Source organism: Leucopleurus acutus (genome assembly GCF_964270905.1).
Source record: "Leucopleurus acutus genome assembly, chromosome: 16".
Lineage (NCBI taxonomy): Eukaryota > Metazoa > Chordata > Mammalia > Artiodactyla > Delphinidae > Leucopleurus > Leucopleurus acutus.
Genome location: NC_139158.1, coordinates 25,929,424 through 25,945,962, shown reverse-complemented (window position 1 = coordinate 25,945,962; position 16,539 = coordinate 25,929,424). Strand labels below are relative to the sequence as shown.

At 46.6% G+C, this 16,539-nt stretch overlaps 1 protein-coding gene across 4 annotated transcripts in view; it reads left to right on the top strand.

Moving 5' to 3' along the window:
- The window catches only part of ABCC1 (ATP binding cassette subfamily C member 1 (ABCC1 blood group)), a gene marked incomplete at its 5' end in the record, with an annotated part of 129,028 nt that overhangs the window by 27,742 nt on the left and 84,747 nt on the right, over nt 1–16,539 (top strand). For all 4 annotated transcript variants that reach the window (XM_082857402.1, XM_082857401.1, XM_082857400.1 and 1 more), the window contains 3 exons: nt 10,091–10,267; nt 13,050–13,175; nt 15,929–16,066. In XM_082857402.1, the coding sequence (XP_082713528.1) occupies nt 10,091–10,267; nt 13,050–13,175; nt 15,929–16,066 (441 nt within the window). The remainder of the gene's footprint in view (nt 1–10,090; nt 10,268–13,049; nt 13,176–15,928; nt 16,067–16,539) is intronic.

The following is a 16,539-nucleotide window of genomic DNA, read 5'->3' as shown; positions in this document are numbered from 1 at the left end:
TTGGGTGGAGGTCAGGGATGCTGTTCAACGTCCTACAGTGCACAGGCCAGCCCCTCAAAGAATGTTCTGGCCCCAAATGTAAGTGGTGCTGAGCTTGAGAATCCTTGTTTTGGGGCACGTATCTGTGACCCGGAGGAGATTAGGACCCAGACCTTGAATCATCGTTCTTAACCATCACCCTGCATTGCTCACATTGGGTGGATGGGTAGGGGGAGTTGTAGAAGATTCTGTGTCTGAGTCAGCACTTTGCTTCTCCATTCTCTGCCCATGAGCTTGGAATCCCCAAGGCCTGAGGACAGTGTTGCCTTGCAAGCTGCCTCTGGCGGGACGGTGGGGCCACTGGCCTCGCAAAACGCTTAGCGCTCCAAGCACCTGGCTGACGGGTGGTGGAGCCCGGGAATTAAGAACTCAAGTGTCAGACAGACTCTCTATGGGTTCAAATCCCCGTGTTGCCTGACTCTTCCTGGCTCTGTGAGCCTGAACCAGTTCTGTGAACTCCCTGGGCCTCAGAGTCCTCACCTGAAAAGGGGGAGTTTTCACATTTCCCAACTTTGTAGGGCTGTTGGGAGGTTTAAATGGACTCACGCTTGGAAAACACTTAGCATGGGGCCCGGTGTGGCCACTGTGCTTTTATGATAGGCACCCAATAAATATGTGCTCTCTCTTTATTCCTAGCCCAGCATTTAGAAATTTCTACTCTTAAACTCCTGCTGCTGCTATTTATTTATTTAAAGTGTGAACTAGTTTTGTTTTTGTTATTTTTTAGAGGTAATACATGTGGAGTAAAAAAATTCAAACAGTACAAAAGATAATAAAACAAAAACTAGTAGTCGCCTTCCTCTCACCAGCTTCAGCCCTACCCCCTGGAGATAATCACTCTTCACGTTAACAAAAATGTTAGCTTTTGTTGTTCTTGTCCCCTGCTAAGAAAATTTCCCTGCCTAGGCAAACATCTATATACTCTTTTATACTAATTTTAAGTAGGAACAGTAGTACATGCATATGATAAAATATCGCAGACAATACATTTGCTACGTATATAGAGGCATCTGCACTGGGATTCAAATTCTTGGCTGTCCATACTGCTTACAGGCTGTGTGACTCGGCCTCAGTTTCTGTATCTGTAAAATGGGTTTAGTTATAGCCCTGCCTCCTGGAGTTGTTTGTGATGTAAAGCCCTTAGATCAGTCCTGGCACATGATACTAAGAACCTTACTGACTCTTTCACTTTCCATAGATAGTAGAAGGTAGCACACATTTCTTCATTTGCTTCACATCTTCGCTTAGAGGACATCTTGGCTCAGAGGACTTTCCTGTCCACCTGATATAAAAGTAGCACCCAGTGCCCACCATGATCCTCTGTTCCCTTGATTCTTCGTCAGGTCGTTTGTTGCCTAGACATACACAGAGTTGTTTGTTTAGTATCTACCTCTTGTGATAGAATGAAACTGAGAATGGAAGCCTTATTTACCTCCGAATGGTATTGGCACATAGGAATCTCATGACTAATAGTTGTCCATTGAACTTCCCTGGTGATGCAGTGGTTAAGAATCCGCCTGCCAATGCAGGGGACGTGGTTCAAGCCCTGGTTCAGGAAAATCCCACATGCCGCAGAGCAACTAAGCCCATGCACCACAACTACTGAGCCTGAGCTCTAGGGCCCGCAAGCCACAACTACTGAGCCCGTGAGCCACAACTACTGAAGCCCGTGAGCCTACAGCCCGTGCTCCACAACAAGAGAAGCCACCGTAGAGAAGCCTGTGCACCGCAAGGAAGAGTAGCCCCTGCTCGCTGCAACTAGAGAAAGCCCGTGTGCAGCAACGAAGACCCAATGCAGCCAAAAACAAACAAACAAACAAACAAATAAATAAATTGATTAAAAAAAATTGTCCACTGAGCCTTAGAAACCTGATGGTTGTAAGTTATTGAGACAGTTGAATGCGAAAAGGGATGTTCAGGCCCCGGGGGAACAGCCTGGTACTAGTAGGCCCTCATTACTCAATAGTGTCAGAGCAACTCTGCTCACGGATGCTGGTGATGCTGAGCGGCAGTTCAAGTTCATAATTGCCTCCCCATCATCCTCTCTGCAGCTTCCCTCCTGTCCCGAGGTCGGCCAGCTGGGTCCAGGCAGGACCGTTTCCATTGTCTCCGCAGGCCCCAGCCAAGTGAAGCTGTGTCGGCAGGCCGGGGCTGTAGGGGCAGCCCTGCAGAGACCTTAGGCTCTGGCCTAGGGGACACCTGGTACCTGGGTGCTCCTCTCCAGAAGGATTGCAGCCCTGCAAGCACCTTGATTTTAGCCTAGGCAGACCCATTTCAGATTTCTGACCTCTGAAACTATATGATAAGAAAAAGTCTGTGTCATTTCAAACCACGAAATCTATGGTAATTTGTAACAGCAGCTGTAGGAAACTAATACAGGTAATTGGTTCTGAATTTGGTGGTGTTTTGGGGATTCACATCTTCCTCTTGGCCCAGATTCCCTGTGGGTGAAGGCATGTGCTCCAGAAAGCTCTGTTAGAATTCTTATACTGCCCAACACTAGGAGTTGGCGTCAGGGGTGGGGTGGCTCAGTAGTCAGGCTTCCTAGGTTTGAGCCCCAGCCTCATCCCTTACAGGCTGTGTGATCTTAGGCAAATTATTTGACTTCTCTGTGTCTCAGTTTCCTCATCTACCAAATGGGGATCAAAACAGAACCTCCTTTCTGGGTGATCATGAAGATTGAGTTAATTCATATAAAGTGCATGGAAGCAATACCTGGCATACAGTTAGTGCTCAGTTAAAACTAGGTGTTGTTATTATCGATAACAATATAAGATTGTCGTATTAAGAGTATAATGCTATAAACTTCATTTATTTTTATTACTGATGTAAGAATTAAGATTAGTGACAATAGTCCTTTATTGAGTGTTAAGATATGACACTGAGCTGTATGTATGTAATTTTATTTAAACTGCAGAATAGCTTTAGGAGATAGGTATTAGCTGTTAGTCATAGGTAAGGCTCAAAGAGGTTAAATAACTTGTCTAAGGTCACACAGCGAACAGAGAAGGAAATTGGACCTGTAAGAAAAGGGACAAGGAGACAGATAGTCTTTTGGGGAGGGGAGGAGGAGTGATTGGGAAAGAGAATAGGAAGAGAAGTGGGTTCCAAAAAGTCAACTGAGGCAGTTATAAATAATAGTCATAATCAACATTTATTAGGGCTTTTAGGATCTCCTGTGGAGGAGAAGGTAGTAGCTCCATTTTGCCAGTGGGCTTTTTGAGCCTCAGAGAAGAACAGTGACCTATCCAGCAGTATGCTTCTAGTAATGTTGTATCCCTAAATTCACTCGTGTCAAGTTCTGAATCATGTTGTTGTATAAAAAGTTGACGTAGTGGATCAGAACTTGTATTACTAGGGCGCTTTGTATTGTAAGTGAGAGCAAATTTATTTCAGACTTGTGTAAAAGTGAATTTATTGGAAAAGTCCAGTGGGAGGGTGGGCTGCAGGTGAAGCTTGATCCAGCAGCCCACAAAACACCAAGCATCAGTTTCTTTCATCTCTGCCTTTCACAATGTCAGCTTCATTCTCACACTTGCCCTGGTGGTGCCACCCCTTCCTCTCCACTCCCAACTCTTGGTGCTTCCCTTATAAATGGCTGAGACACCTGTCAACCCCACATCCTCACTCCGTGTCACTGGGGACAAGAGAGTATGTGTCCTTGTAGTGATTGGATTGACTGGGATCAAGTGCCCATTCTGGAGCTAATCACTAGCACGTGGGTAAAGGACTCTGCTGACTGGCTGATACTAAAGAGGACCTACCCCTGGAGCTTTGCCCCAAGCATGTGGCTGACGAGAGGATTTGCTTATGAACAAGAGCCAGCAAGAGCCAGCGGCTGTTGCCAGAGAAGGGAAAATGTGTGTGGGGCGTAGACAACATAAACCCACTGCAGCATGGCCTTTGGGAAGATGCCTTATCTCCTGGTGCCTCGATTTCCTCATCCGTGAAATGGGGATAACAGCAGTGCCTCTTCTGAGGGCTGAGTGATGTGCCTGGCCCATCCGTGCTCAGAATGTGCTGCTTGTCATTATTTCTCTGAGGGAGAAGGGTGCGACCTGACACCACACAGTAGAAACTGTATGAACTTCCAAAGCTTGTGGGCCAAGCAGACTTGTACTTGTTCCCCAGATCCTCGAATGTCAGCACTGGAGGGAGAGGGACATAAATGGATGACGAAGGTGTCCTGAGAAGAAAAGCCTCAACTGGGGGGATCAGGGGATGCCCTTTCTCTGAGATTTCCATGGGCCGGGTTCCCGGAAGTGCAGAGCCTGGGCCAGCGCTGGTGACTGTTTTCCAGACTCCTGGAGCTGAATTTTGTTTCCCAGTAGTTGGGCTGATGGACGCTCCATTAGCAGAAGCAGGGAACGATGGTCCGACCAGCTTGATTTCCGAAGCTCCCTGCGGTTGGAGGTAGAGCCCCTGAGGAGGAAGACTGTGGTTAGCTGTCATCTCTGGGTTTGGGGCAGTCTCAGTGAGTTGTTTTTCCTTAAGAGTGGCTTTCGGCATTCCCTGTTTCCCCCAGAAACCCCGAATAGAGGGGGCCCCACTGCCTGTCTTCAGGGGTTCTCAAGGGGATTGCACAGAGGATTCATCAAATTCCTGGCAAGTGAGGGACATGCAGGAGGCCTTTGACCCTGTTACGTCACTGCTGTGACAGTGTTGTGGTCAGGACCACTATTGGCGGGCGGTAGTGGCAGCAGGGATGGTGCAAGTTCACGGTCACAATCGGATTTCCTCTTTTCATGCCCCCCTGTCCTTCCGCCTCCCTCCCGTCTCTGCCCTCTCCGTCAGGGCTGGCCACCTGGCTTTAGCAGGAAGCCGCTGTCTGAAGAATAAACCCCTTCCTTTGCTAAGCATTTCTCCGACCTCTCCTTCCCCAGAGTTCCGTGTCCTTAGATGCTCCCCAGTCTCCTCTTGCTCACTTCCTGACTTGAACTTGTCTTTGTCCCTTAAGCTTCCTGACTCTGGGCGGTGCTGCGGTTAGTGGTGGAGATTATTACTAATTATTGGTGTCTGCAACTAATAGCCATCTCTTACCAACTCTAGACCGTGCCAGCTGGTGCAGAGGATGGGCCCATTTGATACTTTTTCCAGGCCTGTGTGTTTTCCTGACCACACTGCTAAGGAGATTGAGGCTTGGAGAAGTTAAGTGACCTGCCCAGGTTCACATGAGGTCGTGGCCTGAATTTTAATCCACATCCATCAGACCAGAAAGCCAGGGTCATAGCCAGGTTCTACCTTGGGATTGTTTGGTTTTGTTTTTTTTGAATTTTATTTTATTTTATTTTTTTATACAGTAGGTTCTTGTTATCTATTTTATACGTCTTAGTGTAAATATGTCAATCCCAATTTCCCAATTGGATTGCTTTTAAATAACAAAGTAGGGGGACTTCCTGGTGACGCAGTGGTTAAGAATCTGCCTGCCAATGCAGGGGACGCGAGTTCGAGCCCTGGCCTGGGAAGATGCCACATGCCGCAGAGCAGCTAAGCCCATGTGCCGCAACTACTGAGCCTGCACTCTAGAGCCCGTGAGCCACAACTACTGAGCCCGTGTGCCACAACTACTGAGCCCACGTGCCTAGAGCCTGTGCTCTGCAACAAGAGAAGCCACTGCAATGAGAAGGCTGCGCACCGCAACAAAGAGTAGCCCCTGCTCACCGCAACTAGAGAAAGCCCGTGCACAGCAACAAAGACCCAATGCAGCCAAAAATAAATAAATAAATAATAAAAAATAAATTAATTTAAAAAATTATTTTAAAAAAAGTAGGAAATAATGCTGGGGAGGGGAGACATGGTTTGGGCCATTTGTTTACTCAGTAACCTTTGGGTACCTGCTGGGTGAGGAGGAGATGAGTCAAAAGTAAATACCACACAGTCCTGGCACTGAGGTCCTTGCATGGTCCTTGCAGGACAGAGGTATTGACAGACACGTGAGAAAATCATTGCAATGTACAGGGGATGTCCTGATGTTTTGGGGAGTGAAGAAGGCTTCTTAAAGGAGGTATCTGAGTTGGGTTTTGAAGGATGAATAGGAGTTTGTTACTGTGGAAAGACAGTGCAAGAAGAGCTTCTAGCAAGACATTCCCAAAGAACCATTCACTTGACTAGCAATTGGGGAATGCCTTAAAGGCAGGGACCTTTAAGGCACCTTAAGGCACCAGGGACCCTTCCTGAATCTCCAGTGCCTTGAGCAGTGCCTGACACAGGCTTGATAAATCCTCCTTTGAGTGAATAGTGGAGTTGACACATTGGGGAACAGGGCGGGAGAAATTGTAGAAGAAACAGATGGGGCTTGAATGTGGAAGGCCTCATGAACCGCAGCAAGGATCGGCTCTGAAAGGTGATCCAGAGCTATTGGAGATTGTTACCCAATAGCAACAGTTGTGGTCAGGGCCACTATTGGCAGGCGGGGGTGATCAGATCTGTCCCACTTAATATCACAAGTATTTAAGCCTATAACTTTTACCCTAAGGAGGAGAACCTGACTGCTTTTAAACGCAAAAAATGGCAGGATTTTCAGTTTCACTCATCGTAAAGAGAAAAGGAAGTTAAGCTACAGGGAGATATGTTCCACTGTCAGATTGGCAGAGATCAAAAGCTTTTAATATACTGTGGTATGGGAAGTAGTTACCCTTGTACCTTGTTAGGTGCAGTATAAACTGATGGTACCCGTTGGAGGCAGTGTCTGTATAAATTTTAAATGCATACACCTTTTGATCCAGCAGGTTTACTTCTAGAAAGTTATCTTACAAATATGCTTGCTTTGTGTGCAATGAGGCACTTATTAGGTTATTTATTCACGGCTTCATTGTTTGTAAGAGCAGCCCAGTGCCCAGTCAGCAGGAGGCTGATGATATAAGGTCAAGTCCATCCATACAATGGAATACAAAGCAGCTGGAACAAAGAATGAGGAAGTGTGCAGAGCAGGATGATCTTTCAGATCTGTTATTAAGAGATGAAAGGAAGGTACAGCGCAGGATGTGTGGAGTATGTTTCTCTCCATTTGATAACAGAAAATACGTATTTATTTTTGTTATAGATGCATAAAATATTTTCTGGAAGGATACACAAGAAACCGATACTGTCACCTCTAGAGAGAGGAACTGGGAGGTTAAGGACCAGGAATGGAAGGTGGCTTGTCACTTCTACCCTTTTTTCAAAAGAAATAAAATTAAGCTATCAAGAATAAAGTAGATCTGTGGCAGTGATAGAGATCAATTTCTAATGTTAAGTAAAAAAAGCAAGGCATGGAACTGGTATGTATTATGGTACCTTTTGGGGGAGCAAAGTAGGTAAGCTATATTTGGAAGAATATACAAGGTGTTAGCCATGGTAGTTTTGCCTGTGGTTTAGGAGGGGAGTGCTGTGAGTTCAGGAAGGAGGATTTATTTTTCACAGTGTACCATTTTGTGTAGTTTGGGAAAATTTTAGCACGTAAAGTAAATGTATTACCCATTAAAAGTAAATTAATACAAAGAGAGACATGGATGAATACCTCGGTGGATGGGTGGGTGGATGGATGGATGGATGAGTCAGTGGATGGGTAGTTGGGTGGATGGATGGATGAGTCAGTGGGTGGGTAAGCGGGTGGATGGATGGATGGATGAGTCAGTGGGTGGGTAGGTGGGTGGATGGATGGATGGGTGCATGGGTAGTGGGGGTGGGTGAATGGATAGATGGTAGATCGATGGATGGATGGGTGGGTGGGTGGATGGATGGATGGGTTCATGGCTGAGTTCATATCTGATGCACGTATGGACGCATAGATAAATAAGATAAATTTGGCTGTGGTGGGGAGGACTAAGTGGGGCCCAGAGGGGCTGGAAGCAGGGAATGGCTAGAAAACTACTGCAGGAGTCCAGGCAAGGAATCATTGGGGGTAAGGATCAGATTATTGAACTGATTCACATAGGAACCGAGCTTCCTGTATACCTAACTGTGTATATTAAGTCCCAGCATTCTTTTCTTACTAGAAAGGCAGATGCCTTTGGAATGAGCTTTTTCTGGCAACTGCCCAGAAACTGCTTTGTATATAATAACCACCAACAGTTTAATCCCCATTTTCACCATCACCTTAAGAATTATAAGTGAAACCAATTAAAATAGTCTTTGATATAAACTACTCCTCTCCATGCTCATTCTTATTTCCAAGGCTGTCTTCCAGTGCCCAAGACCAGAGGCATGACCTTTGTCCTTTTAAGGGTTTCTTTGTGTCTAGAAGTTTCCTGGCTAAATCCCTTGGTGTATGTTGACCTTTTAAAGTTTACTTTTCAATGATTCCTTGTTCTTTGTTCTGGAAAAATAACCATTTATATCACAGAATAATTAAACCTCTGAAGAACCAGTTTGGGTACTTAATACCTAGGTCTTTCTCTCTCCCTCTCTTTCAAGTCAAATCCTTTTTTTTAACCATCTTAACCATTTTTAAGTGTACACTTCAGTAGCGTTAAGTATACTCACAGTGTTGTGCACAACTCTTTTGAAAAACTCGGAACATATATTTTGATTGATCATCAAATGTATCTTTAAGTGAAATGGTCTCCTTGTTCCCATCATTTTCTCTTCTATAACGTTCTTTGATGTGGCTTTAAAACTTGCATGGAGTTGTAAGAATCCAGGTTCCTTGGAGTTCCTTGGTGGTCTCACTTATCTGATTGTGGGAAGGCTGTTGGAACCGGAGCTGTCTGGAGGTGTCTGGAGAGCACATCATCCAGTGGTGGGGAGAGAGTGCTGGGGGAAGGGGGCTCCATGGGGACTGGCCAGCTGGACCGCATGGACCTTATCCAAAGGCTGGCTACTTCTAGCTCCTCCCAATGGTTGTAAGGTGGGAATATGGGCCCAGTGCTGCCAGATTTTCTGATTTTTTAAAAGAGACACTGGAAATCCAAGTTTTACATGAAATATCCTGATTTTTAAATGTTGGCAGCTAACATAAGATTTTTTTTTAAAAAAAGCATGCTTAAAACACCAACAACAGTAACAGCAAACAATCTGCGAGCCATATCAGCCTGGGAGCCACCTGTTTCAGACCTCTAACTTCATCCCACCCAATTATGGTAGAGATAGGAAATTGAGACCCCAAGATAGGGTAATAACTTTTCCCAAAGTTGTGTAATGGTTCAGTGGTCAGATCAGGACTTGAATTCAATTTTCCATTACGGAAGTCTGAAGTTTATTCTTGGGCAGATACAGATATACCTGGTCTATTTATGTATGTATCTATCTACTTATCTATTTGGCGTGTCTCTAATGAAGTACAGGTGGCTTGTTAAAAAATTAAAAGTAATTAAAACAAATTTGTTTCTGAGGCTGGATAGCTTAGTGGTTAAATGCAGGAACTCCAGAGCTGAATTCCCTGAGTTTGAGTTTGGCTCCAGATCTTACCAACTGTGAGATACTGGGCAAATCACTGAACCTCTCTGTGCCTTAGTTTTCCCTCCTGAAAAAGGAATGATAAAGTAATTATAGAATTAAAGGAGGTAATACATATAAAGGACTTAGAATAGGGCCTAGAACATAGAACTGCAATTTGGATGTTATCCATGCTGCTACTGCTGCTGCTGAAGGTGGTGATGACGATGGCCATGATGGCCATGCTGATGGTGCTGATGAAAGTGATCACGATAGTGGTGATGCTGATGACACTGATGGCAGTGATACAGGGATCATGGTGATGATAATGAAGAAGAATAATAGAAAGCTCTTAATTCCCAAGATTGTAAAGTAGGAATGATTTCTATGACTAAACGACGTGCCAGTTTACAGAATACCCTTTAGGATTCCTTTAAATGGCAGTCGCCATCTTTTGTACAATAATGGAACTTACCACAGGTCCCAGAACTTGTCCGTTAGGTGAGATGAGATATACGTTTGTTCGTTGTTCCTTGTTTGGAGGCTTTCTGGCTACTAATCTTTCCAGTTTGCCTGTTCTGCCTGGTGGGGCCTCGTTGTTCTTAAACCCCATGACAGCTAGTTTTGAACTCTTCATGGGCCCCTTGTCCAAGCTCTTGGGGACGTCCTGTTGACCTGTGCCTGTTTGTGTCCTCAGGAGTGGAATGTCACGTGGAACACCAGCAGCCCCGACTTCACCAAGTGCTTTCAGAACACCGTCCTCGTGTGGGTGCCTTGCTCTTACCTTTGGGCCTGCTTCCCCTTCTACTTCCTCTATCTCTCCCGCCATGACCGGGGCTACATTCAGATGACACATCTCAACAAAGCCAAAACTGTAAGTCACGTGGGAGTTTATCATGATGTGTGTGTTGTGGGTGTGTGTGTGCTGGGGTGGGGAATGGTGGTTGTGAAAACTGACATGTTCCTTCTGCTTAATTGGCCCTGAGTTCCTTTTACTGGGAGACAGAATAATAATGTGGTGGGTAAAGGCTGGGGCTCTGAGTTCAGACGTGGGTTCAGATATCGGCTCTGCCACTTACTAGCTGTGTGGCTTTGAGCAAATTTCTTTTTTCCTTCCAGTTTTATTGAGATAAAATAGACATGCAGCACTGTGTACGTTTAAGTGTACAGCATAATAATTTGACTTACATCATGAAATGATTATCACAGTAAGTTTTGTGAACGTCCACCATCTCTTATAGGAACAAAATCAAAGAAATAGAAAGAAAGTTTTTTCTTTGAGCAAATATCTTAACTTCCCTGAGCCTCAGTTCCCCCATGATTATAGTGGGGGTGATAGGATCTATCTCACGAGATTATCCGGAGGTCTTCCTCCCTGACCAAGGATGTCTTTTTGTTTTTTTCTTAAAGATTTATTATTTATTTATTTTATTTACTTTTGGCTGTGTCAGGTCTTAGTTGCGCCACTCAGGATCTTCGTTGAGGCATGCGGGCTCTTTGTCGTGGTGCATGGGCTCCAGGGTGCACAGGCTCCATAGTTGTGGCGTGCGGGTCCCAGGGTGCGTGGGCTCTGTAGTTTGCGGCACCTGGGCTCTAGTTGTGGTGTATGGGCTTAATTGCCCCGTGGCATGTGGGATCTTAGTTCCCTGACCAGGGATCGAACCCGCATCCTCTGCATTATAAGGCGGATTCTTTATCACTGGACCACCAGGGAAGTCCCAAGGATGTCTTTTTAATTTTGAAAAAGTTTTTATCTTGAAATAGTTTCAAACTATAGAAAAGTTGCAAGGATGATACTAAGCACTCCCCAGCCCCGTATACCCGTGACTCATAGTCACCGATTTTTAACATTTTGCCACATTTAACATTTTAACCTCATCCTTCTCTTTTGCTCTCTCCATATACACGTATTATTTATGCTTTTCTGAATCACTTGGGAAAAGCTAGCATCCACCACACCCCTTTACCTGTGATTCTTCAGTGTATCTTTTCTCAAAACAGGGATATTCTCTTATATAACAACAGTACAGTAAATTCAGGAAATTTAACATGGACACAATACTTAAAAAAAAAACCTACTGTGTATATTCCAGTTTTGTCACTTGTCCCAATACTGTCCTTTCTAGCACCCCCCCTCCCCTCACTTCAAGGTCCTGTGTTGCATCTAGTCACACTCTTTATTTTTCTGTAATTTTGGAAGAACTTTTCACCTTTCTTTGTGTTTTATGACATTGGCATATTTGGAGTGCGTGGGCCAGTTAGTTTAGAGTCAGTTCCTCAACTTGGGCGTTGGGACAATGTTCCCTCATGATTAGATTCAGGTAATGCCTGTCTGGCTGGAAAACTACAAAAGGGATGTGGGGTCCTTCTCTGGTTACATCTAAGGCCGCATGGTGTCCGTCTGCCCCTCGGTGATCGGCTTAATTTTGTTCCTCTGGTCAGCGTGTCTGGTTTCTCTGCTGTGCAGGTGCTGGATTTCCCCTCATAAGGATGAGCTTTCTGGGGGAGACACGTGAAGGGCATGTATATACCTGCTCCTCATTCCACTTTCTCCTCTTGACTTAGCATGTGTCTCAGTCCTTTTTTAAGCCACATTTCCCAGAATTTATTTCCATAAGCCCTTGGCAAACAGGAAAACTTGAGTGATTTTACTGAAGCTGTCCCCTTGCCTATAATACCGCCGTCCAAACCTGTCTCGTTCAGACCACAATCTGAGCCTATCTCAACATGCTGTCTGCTCCCCTATCCTCAGCTGGACCTGATGTCTTCCTCTTAGACTTCTGGAAGCGCTTTGTACTTCTCTTGGGGAACAACATCTCCCTTTAAAATGTAAATCAGATTTTATCCATGCCTTGCTCAAAAAAACTCTAGTGGCTTCTCATTATAGGGAATAAAACCTGGACGTCCTCACAGTGGCCCCGCTTGGTCTGGCTCCAGGCTCCTCTTCAGCCATCTCCTGCCACACCCACGGCTCATGCCACAGCAGCCGCAACCTTACTGAACGCATTCCTACCTCAGGACCTTTGCACTTGCCCTCTGCCTGAATTGTTCTTTCCCTCCAATAGTCACTGTTGGCTCTTTACCCAGATGTCACCTGATGGGAGAGGCCTTCTCTGACCACCCTATCTAATCTGTTTTATTTCTCCTTATATTACTTCTTGCTGGCATTATAGTATGTATTTTTCAGTTTGTTTCTTGCCTGTTTCCTTCCACTGGAATCGCAGCTCCATGAAGGCAGTGACTTCTGTCTGTTTTATTCTGTTATCCCCTTGGCACCTTGGCAGGTATGTGGCCCACAGTAGGACCCCAGTAGGTTTTGGTTGGATGAATGGTCTTCGTGAGAGGCGCCCTGTGCAGGCTGCCGGGGTTACAGATGTAGATAAGCCAGACTTGCGTTTTCAGGTGCTGGGGAGAATAGTGACCACACAGAGTTGTGCCTGTGGTGCAGGAGAGATACAGACCAGTGTGGGACGGCCCAGGTGCTGGCTTACCCTACCTAGGGCTTGTCTGTGTTCCAGAGGATACATGCTGTATCTGAAGACCACAGCTGATGGTTTAGGGGGTGGCTGGTGCCCCCAAGGCTGAGATTTTTGCACAGGTGCTGGGGGAGGTTCCGTCACTGTCCGTTGTAAGATGTGTATGTACTTCTCTTCCAGGCCTTGGGATTTTTGCTATGGACCGTCTGCTGGGCAGACCTCTTCTACTCTTTCTGGGAAAGAAGTTTGGGCAAGCTCCTGGCCCCAGTGTTTCTGGTCAGCCCAACCCTCTTGGGCATCACCATGGTAAGTAGGGGCTGGCACTGTGGAGACCAAAAGTAGGGGCTGGCATTTAGAAATGAAATGATCTCACAGTAGAAATCCAGAAATACAGCTGTGTTAGGTGGATTTGATGTGGTCTTGGCGGGGCCGGGGGTAGGGAGGAAGGGATGATGGGGCTGAGGCCTAAAGGATGAGCAGGATGTTAAAAAGTTGAAGGGACTGGGGGTAGAGGATGATCCAGTTGGAGAAAATAGCATGTGCAGAAGTCCTGGGGTCGGAGAGAGAGAGTGAGAGTTGGCCTGTGTGGCTGGGGCAGAGACAGTAAGGAGGGGAGAGCAGGGGAGCAGGAATGGCAGGAAGGGCAGAGGGCTGACCCCGAAGGACCTCGAGCTTCAGGCTTAGTGGGTTTTGTCTTGTTTTTCATTCCTGAAGGTGGGCTCTAAACCTTTTTTGTGCCATGGACCCCTTTCTTCTTTGCCTATCTGGTCTCCTCAGAATAATCATAGAACAGCACATAGGCTTACAAAGGAAACCAATCATACACACATATGTATACATATGAAGATTTTGTGATGTACATTTATATTTTTACTTGAGGTTTAATTTACATAGGGTAAAATTCACTTTTTTCCTTGAACAATTCATGAGTTTTGATAAACAGATATTGTCAGGTGAGTACCATTGTCCACAATCAAGATACGGAACAGCTCCATCACCCCCAAAAGTTCCCTGGTGCCGCCCCAGCCCTTCTCTCCACCTCTTTACCCCGCCCCCTGCCCGGCTACTGCTGCTGTGTTTTCTGCCCCTATCGCTTTGCCTTTTCCAGAATGTCATGTGAATGGAACCATGAAGGCTGGAGCAGTTTGAGTCTGACTTCTCAGGCCCTGCGGTTCCAAAGATCTATTTTTTTTTTAAAGTCACTCAGCGTGTTTGATTGTATGGATTCCGCACGCACTGTTTATCCATTCTTCGGGTGCAGTACATTTGGGCTGGGAAACCAGTTATCTTTAATCACAGTTATGAAAAGATTAAAACGCAAAATAAAAATATATGTGCTTCTTTATGAATACATTTCAAATCAAGACCTACCAGCAGCTGTGACTGATGCCTCCTTAGTTTCCAAGTAGCAATTGACCATACGTGATAGTCAGAGACATCTTCAGGTACCTTTCTTTTTTTTTGGCCGCTGCCGTGCAGCATGTAGAATCTTAGTTCCCCAACTGGGGATTGAACCTATGCCCCCTGCAGTGGAAGCACGGAGTCTTAACCACTGGACCACCAGGGAAGTGCCTTCAGCTGTCTATTTTCAGATAGGATGACAGAGCCCCAGGCACTGCTGATGCCATTGTGGTGTGTTGCTTTCACGTGTCATTGGTGGTACTAATAAGGGAAGGTGAAACTGTAATTGTTTCCCATCTAAGTTCATGGACCCCTGGGTTCTATCCAGAGCCTGTCCTTGGACCCCAGGTTAAAACCCCCCAGTCCTAAAGGCAAAGGTTCTGAGCAAGGGCATGCCAGGCTGTGCATATTTAAGAGCTGACCGTGGCCTCCAAGTGGAGAATGGATTGTGGTGCAGGAGTGGAAGCTGGGAGGCCAGTAGGGGGTCATCTGGCATAAGGGGATGGAGGCTGAGACCAGGGTGAGCAGCAGGTAAGCTGAGGGCGGGCCTTGGTGGCAGAGCCAGTGTGAGTTGCTGATGGATAGATGCAGGGAGTGAGGGAGGTGGGGCACCGAGGAGGACAGATGAGGACAGACAGACGTGTCTCTGGCTCAAGCAGCTGGGGGATGAGGGGAGGTGCCCGTAGCTCCACGGGAGTCAGGCTCGTGACTGTGACTGGCGTTGGGGTCTGCCTCCAGAGGGCCGCCTGTCTGGGGAATGGCCGTGGCATTTCCTTCTTTCAAGGAAACACAGTTTCATTGTTTATTTTCTCTTCCTGATCTCTAAGTCACGTGTAAAACGGAAGTCATAGCTCCGGGTATCAGGAATGAAATAAAATCCCAATCCGCCCACCACGGTTGTTCTAATGAAGTTTCCTGAAGACAGGCGTGTGACAGTAGCAGGTTAAGTAAGTTTCCTGATCTGCAAACTGGGGTTGAAAACAGTTGAAAACAGGCTGCACCGAGTCGGTGCGTGTGAATGCCTCCTGTGTGGCGGAGATAAGAGAAGCTCAATAAAGGGGAGCAGTTAACCACTGATGCCCAAGGCACAAGAACCCGTCAGCATCAGGGCTGGATTTCCTGATCTAAATCGAGGGTCGGCCTGCCACCTGTTTTTGTAAATAAAGTTTTATTGGCACACAGCCGTGTCCACTCTTTCATGTATCGTGTAAGGCTGCTTTCACACTGCAGTGCAGACTTGAGTAGTTGTGAAAGAAACTCCATGGCCCACAAAGCCTAAAATATTTACTCTCCGGTTGTTTAAGAAAAAGTGTGCCGATCTCTGTCGTAAACTGAGCTTTCCCCTGACTTTTCCATCCTGTCCTGGGTCTGTACCTTGTCTGTTAGATTCCCACAGCTCTCGCGTTGGATACTGTTGTCATCCCCATTTTGCAGACGAGGCAGCAGAGGCTCAGAGAGGTTCGGTGACTTGTCCAGGGTCACCCAGCAAGGCGAGAGCAGAGCTGGGACTGCAGCCAGGTCCTTCCCAGGCTGTTCCCAGTGCTTCCCACGCCCGACAGCAGCCCTCCTCCAGGCCTTGCATCTGCCAGACTCTGGACTGTGGGAGCCTTGGGAGCCTGGCCTTCTGACGACTCCTGTTGTATGCTTTTCTCTTCCAGCTGCTTGCTACCTTTTTAATTCAGATCGAGAGAAGGAGGGGAGTTCAGTCCTCAGGGATCATGCTCACTTTCTGGCTTATAGCCCTACTGTGTGCCCTGGCCATCCTGAGAACGAAAATCATGACTGCCTTAAAAGAGGTAAGTGGTGGCCTCATTTTGTGTCTTCCGTCAGCATCTCCTGGAAGATGCTTGTTCCTTCTGGCTTTTGTGGAGACCATGCGTTTCCATGGGAACCAGGGGATGGCTACTGCACGGGCCCAGCTTCTTTCCTGAGGATTTCCCTCGCCTGTGCAACCTTTGTTCTAGAACCTTCTTTCCTCAGAGCCCCATGTGTCTGTGTAGCTCTCGGGCAGGAGCTACGGGCAGATGCACACCGCCCTCTGAACCTCTGTCAGCGGTAACAGCCAGGCAGATTGGCTCTCAGTGTCTATTGTCTGCAACAGAGTAGAGCAGGGAGCAATGTTTGCAGGGTGGTGGCTTGGGGACCCTAGACTCGTCCCCACTTTGCCTTGGTGCTGCTCTGGCTGGGAAGTGGCTCTCGTTGGCTGCCATCTGCCGCTCCTAGGGATTCAGAAGAGCGTGCTCTTTCAGACTGTCACGTGGTTCCCTGT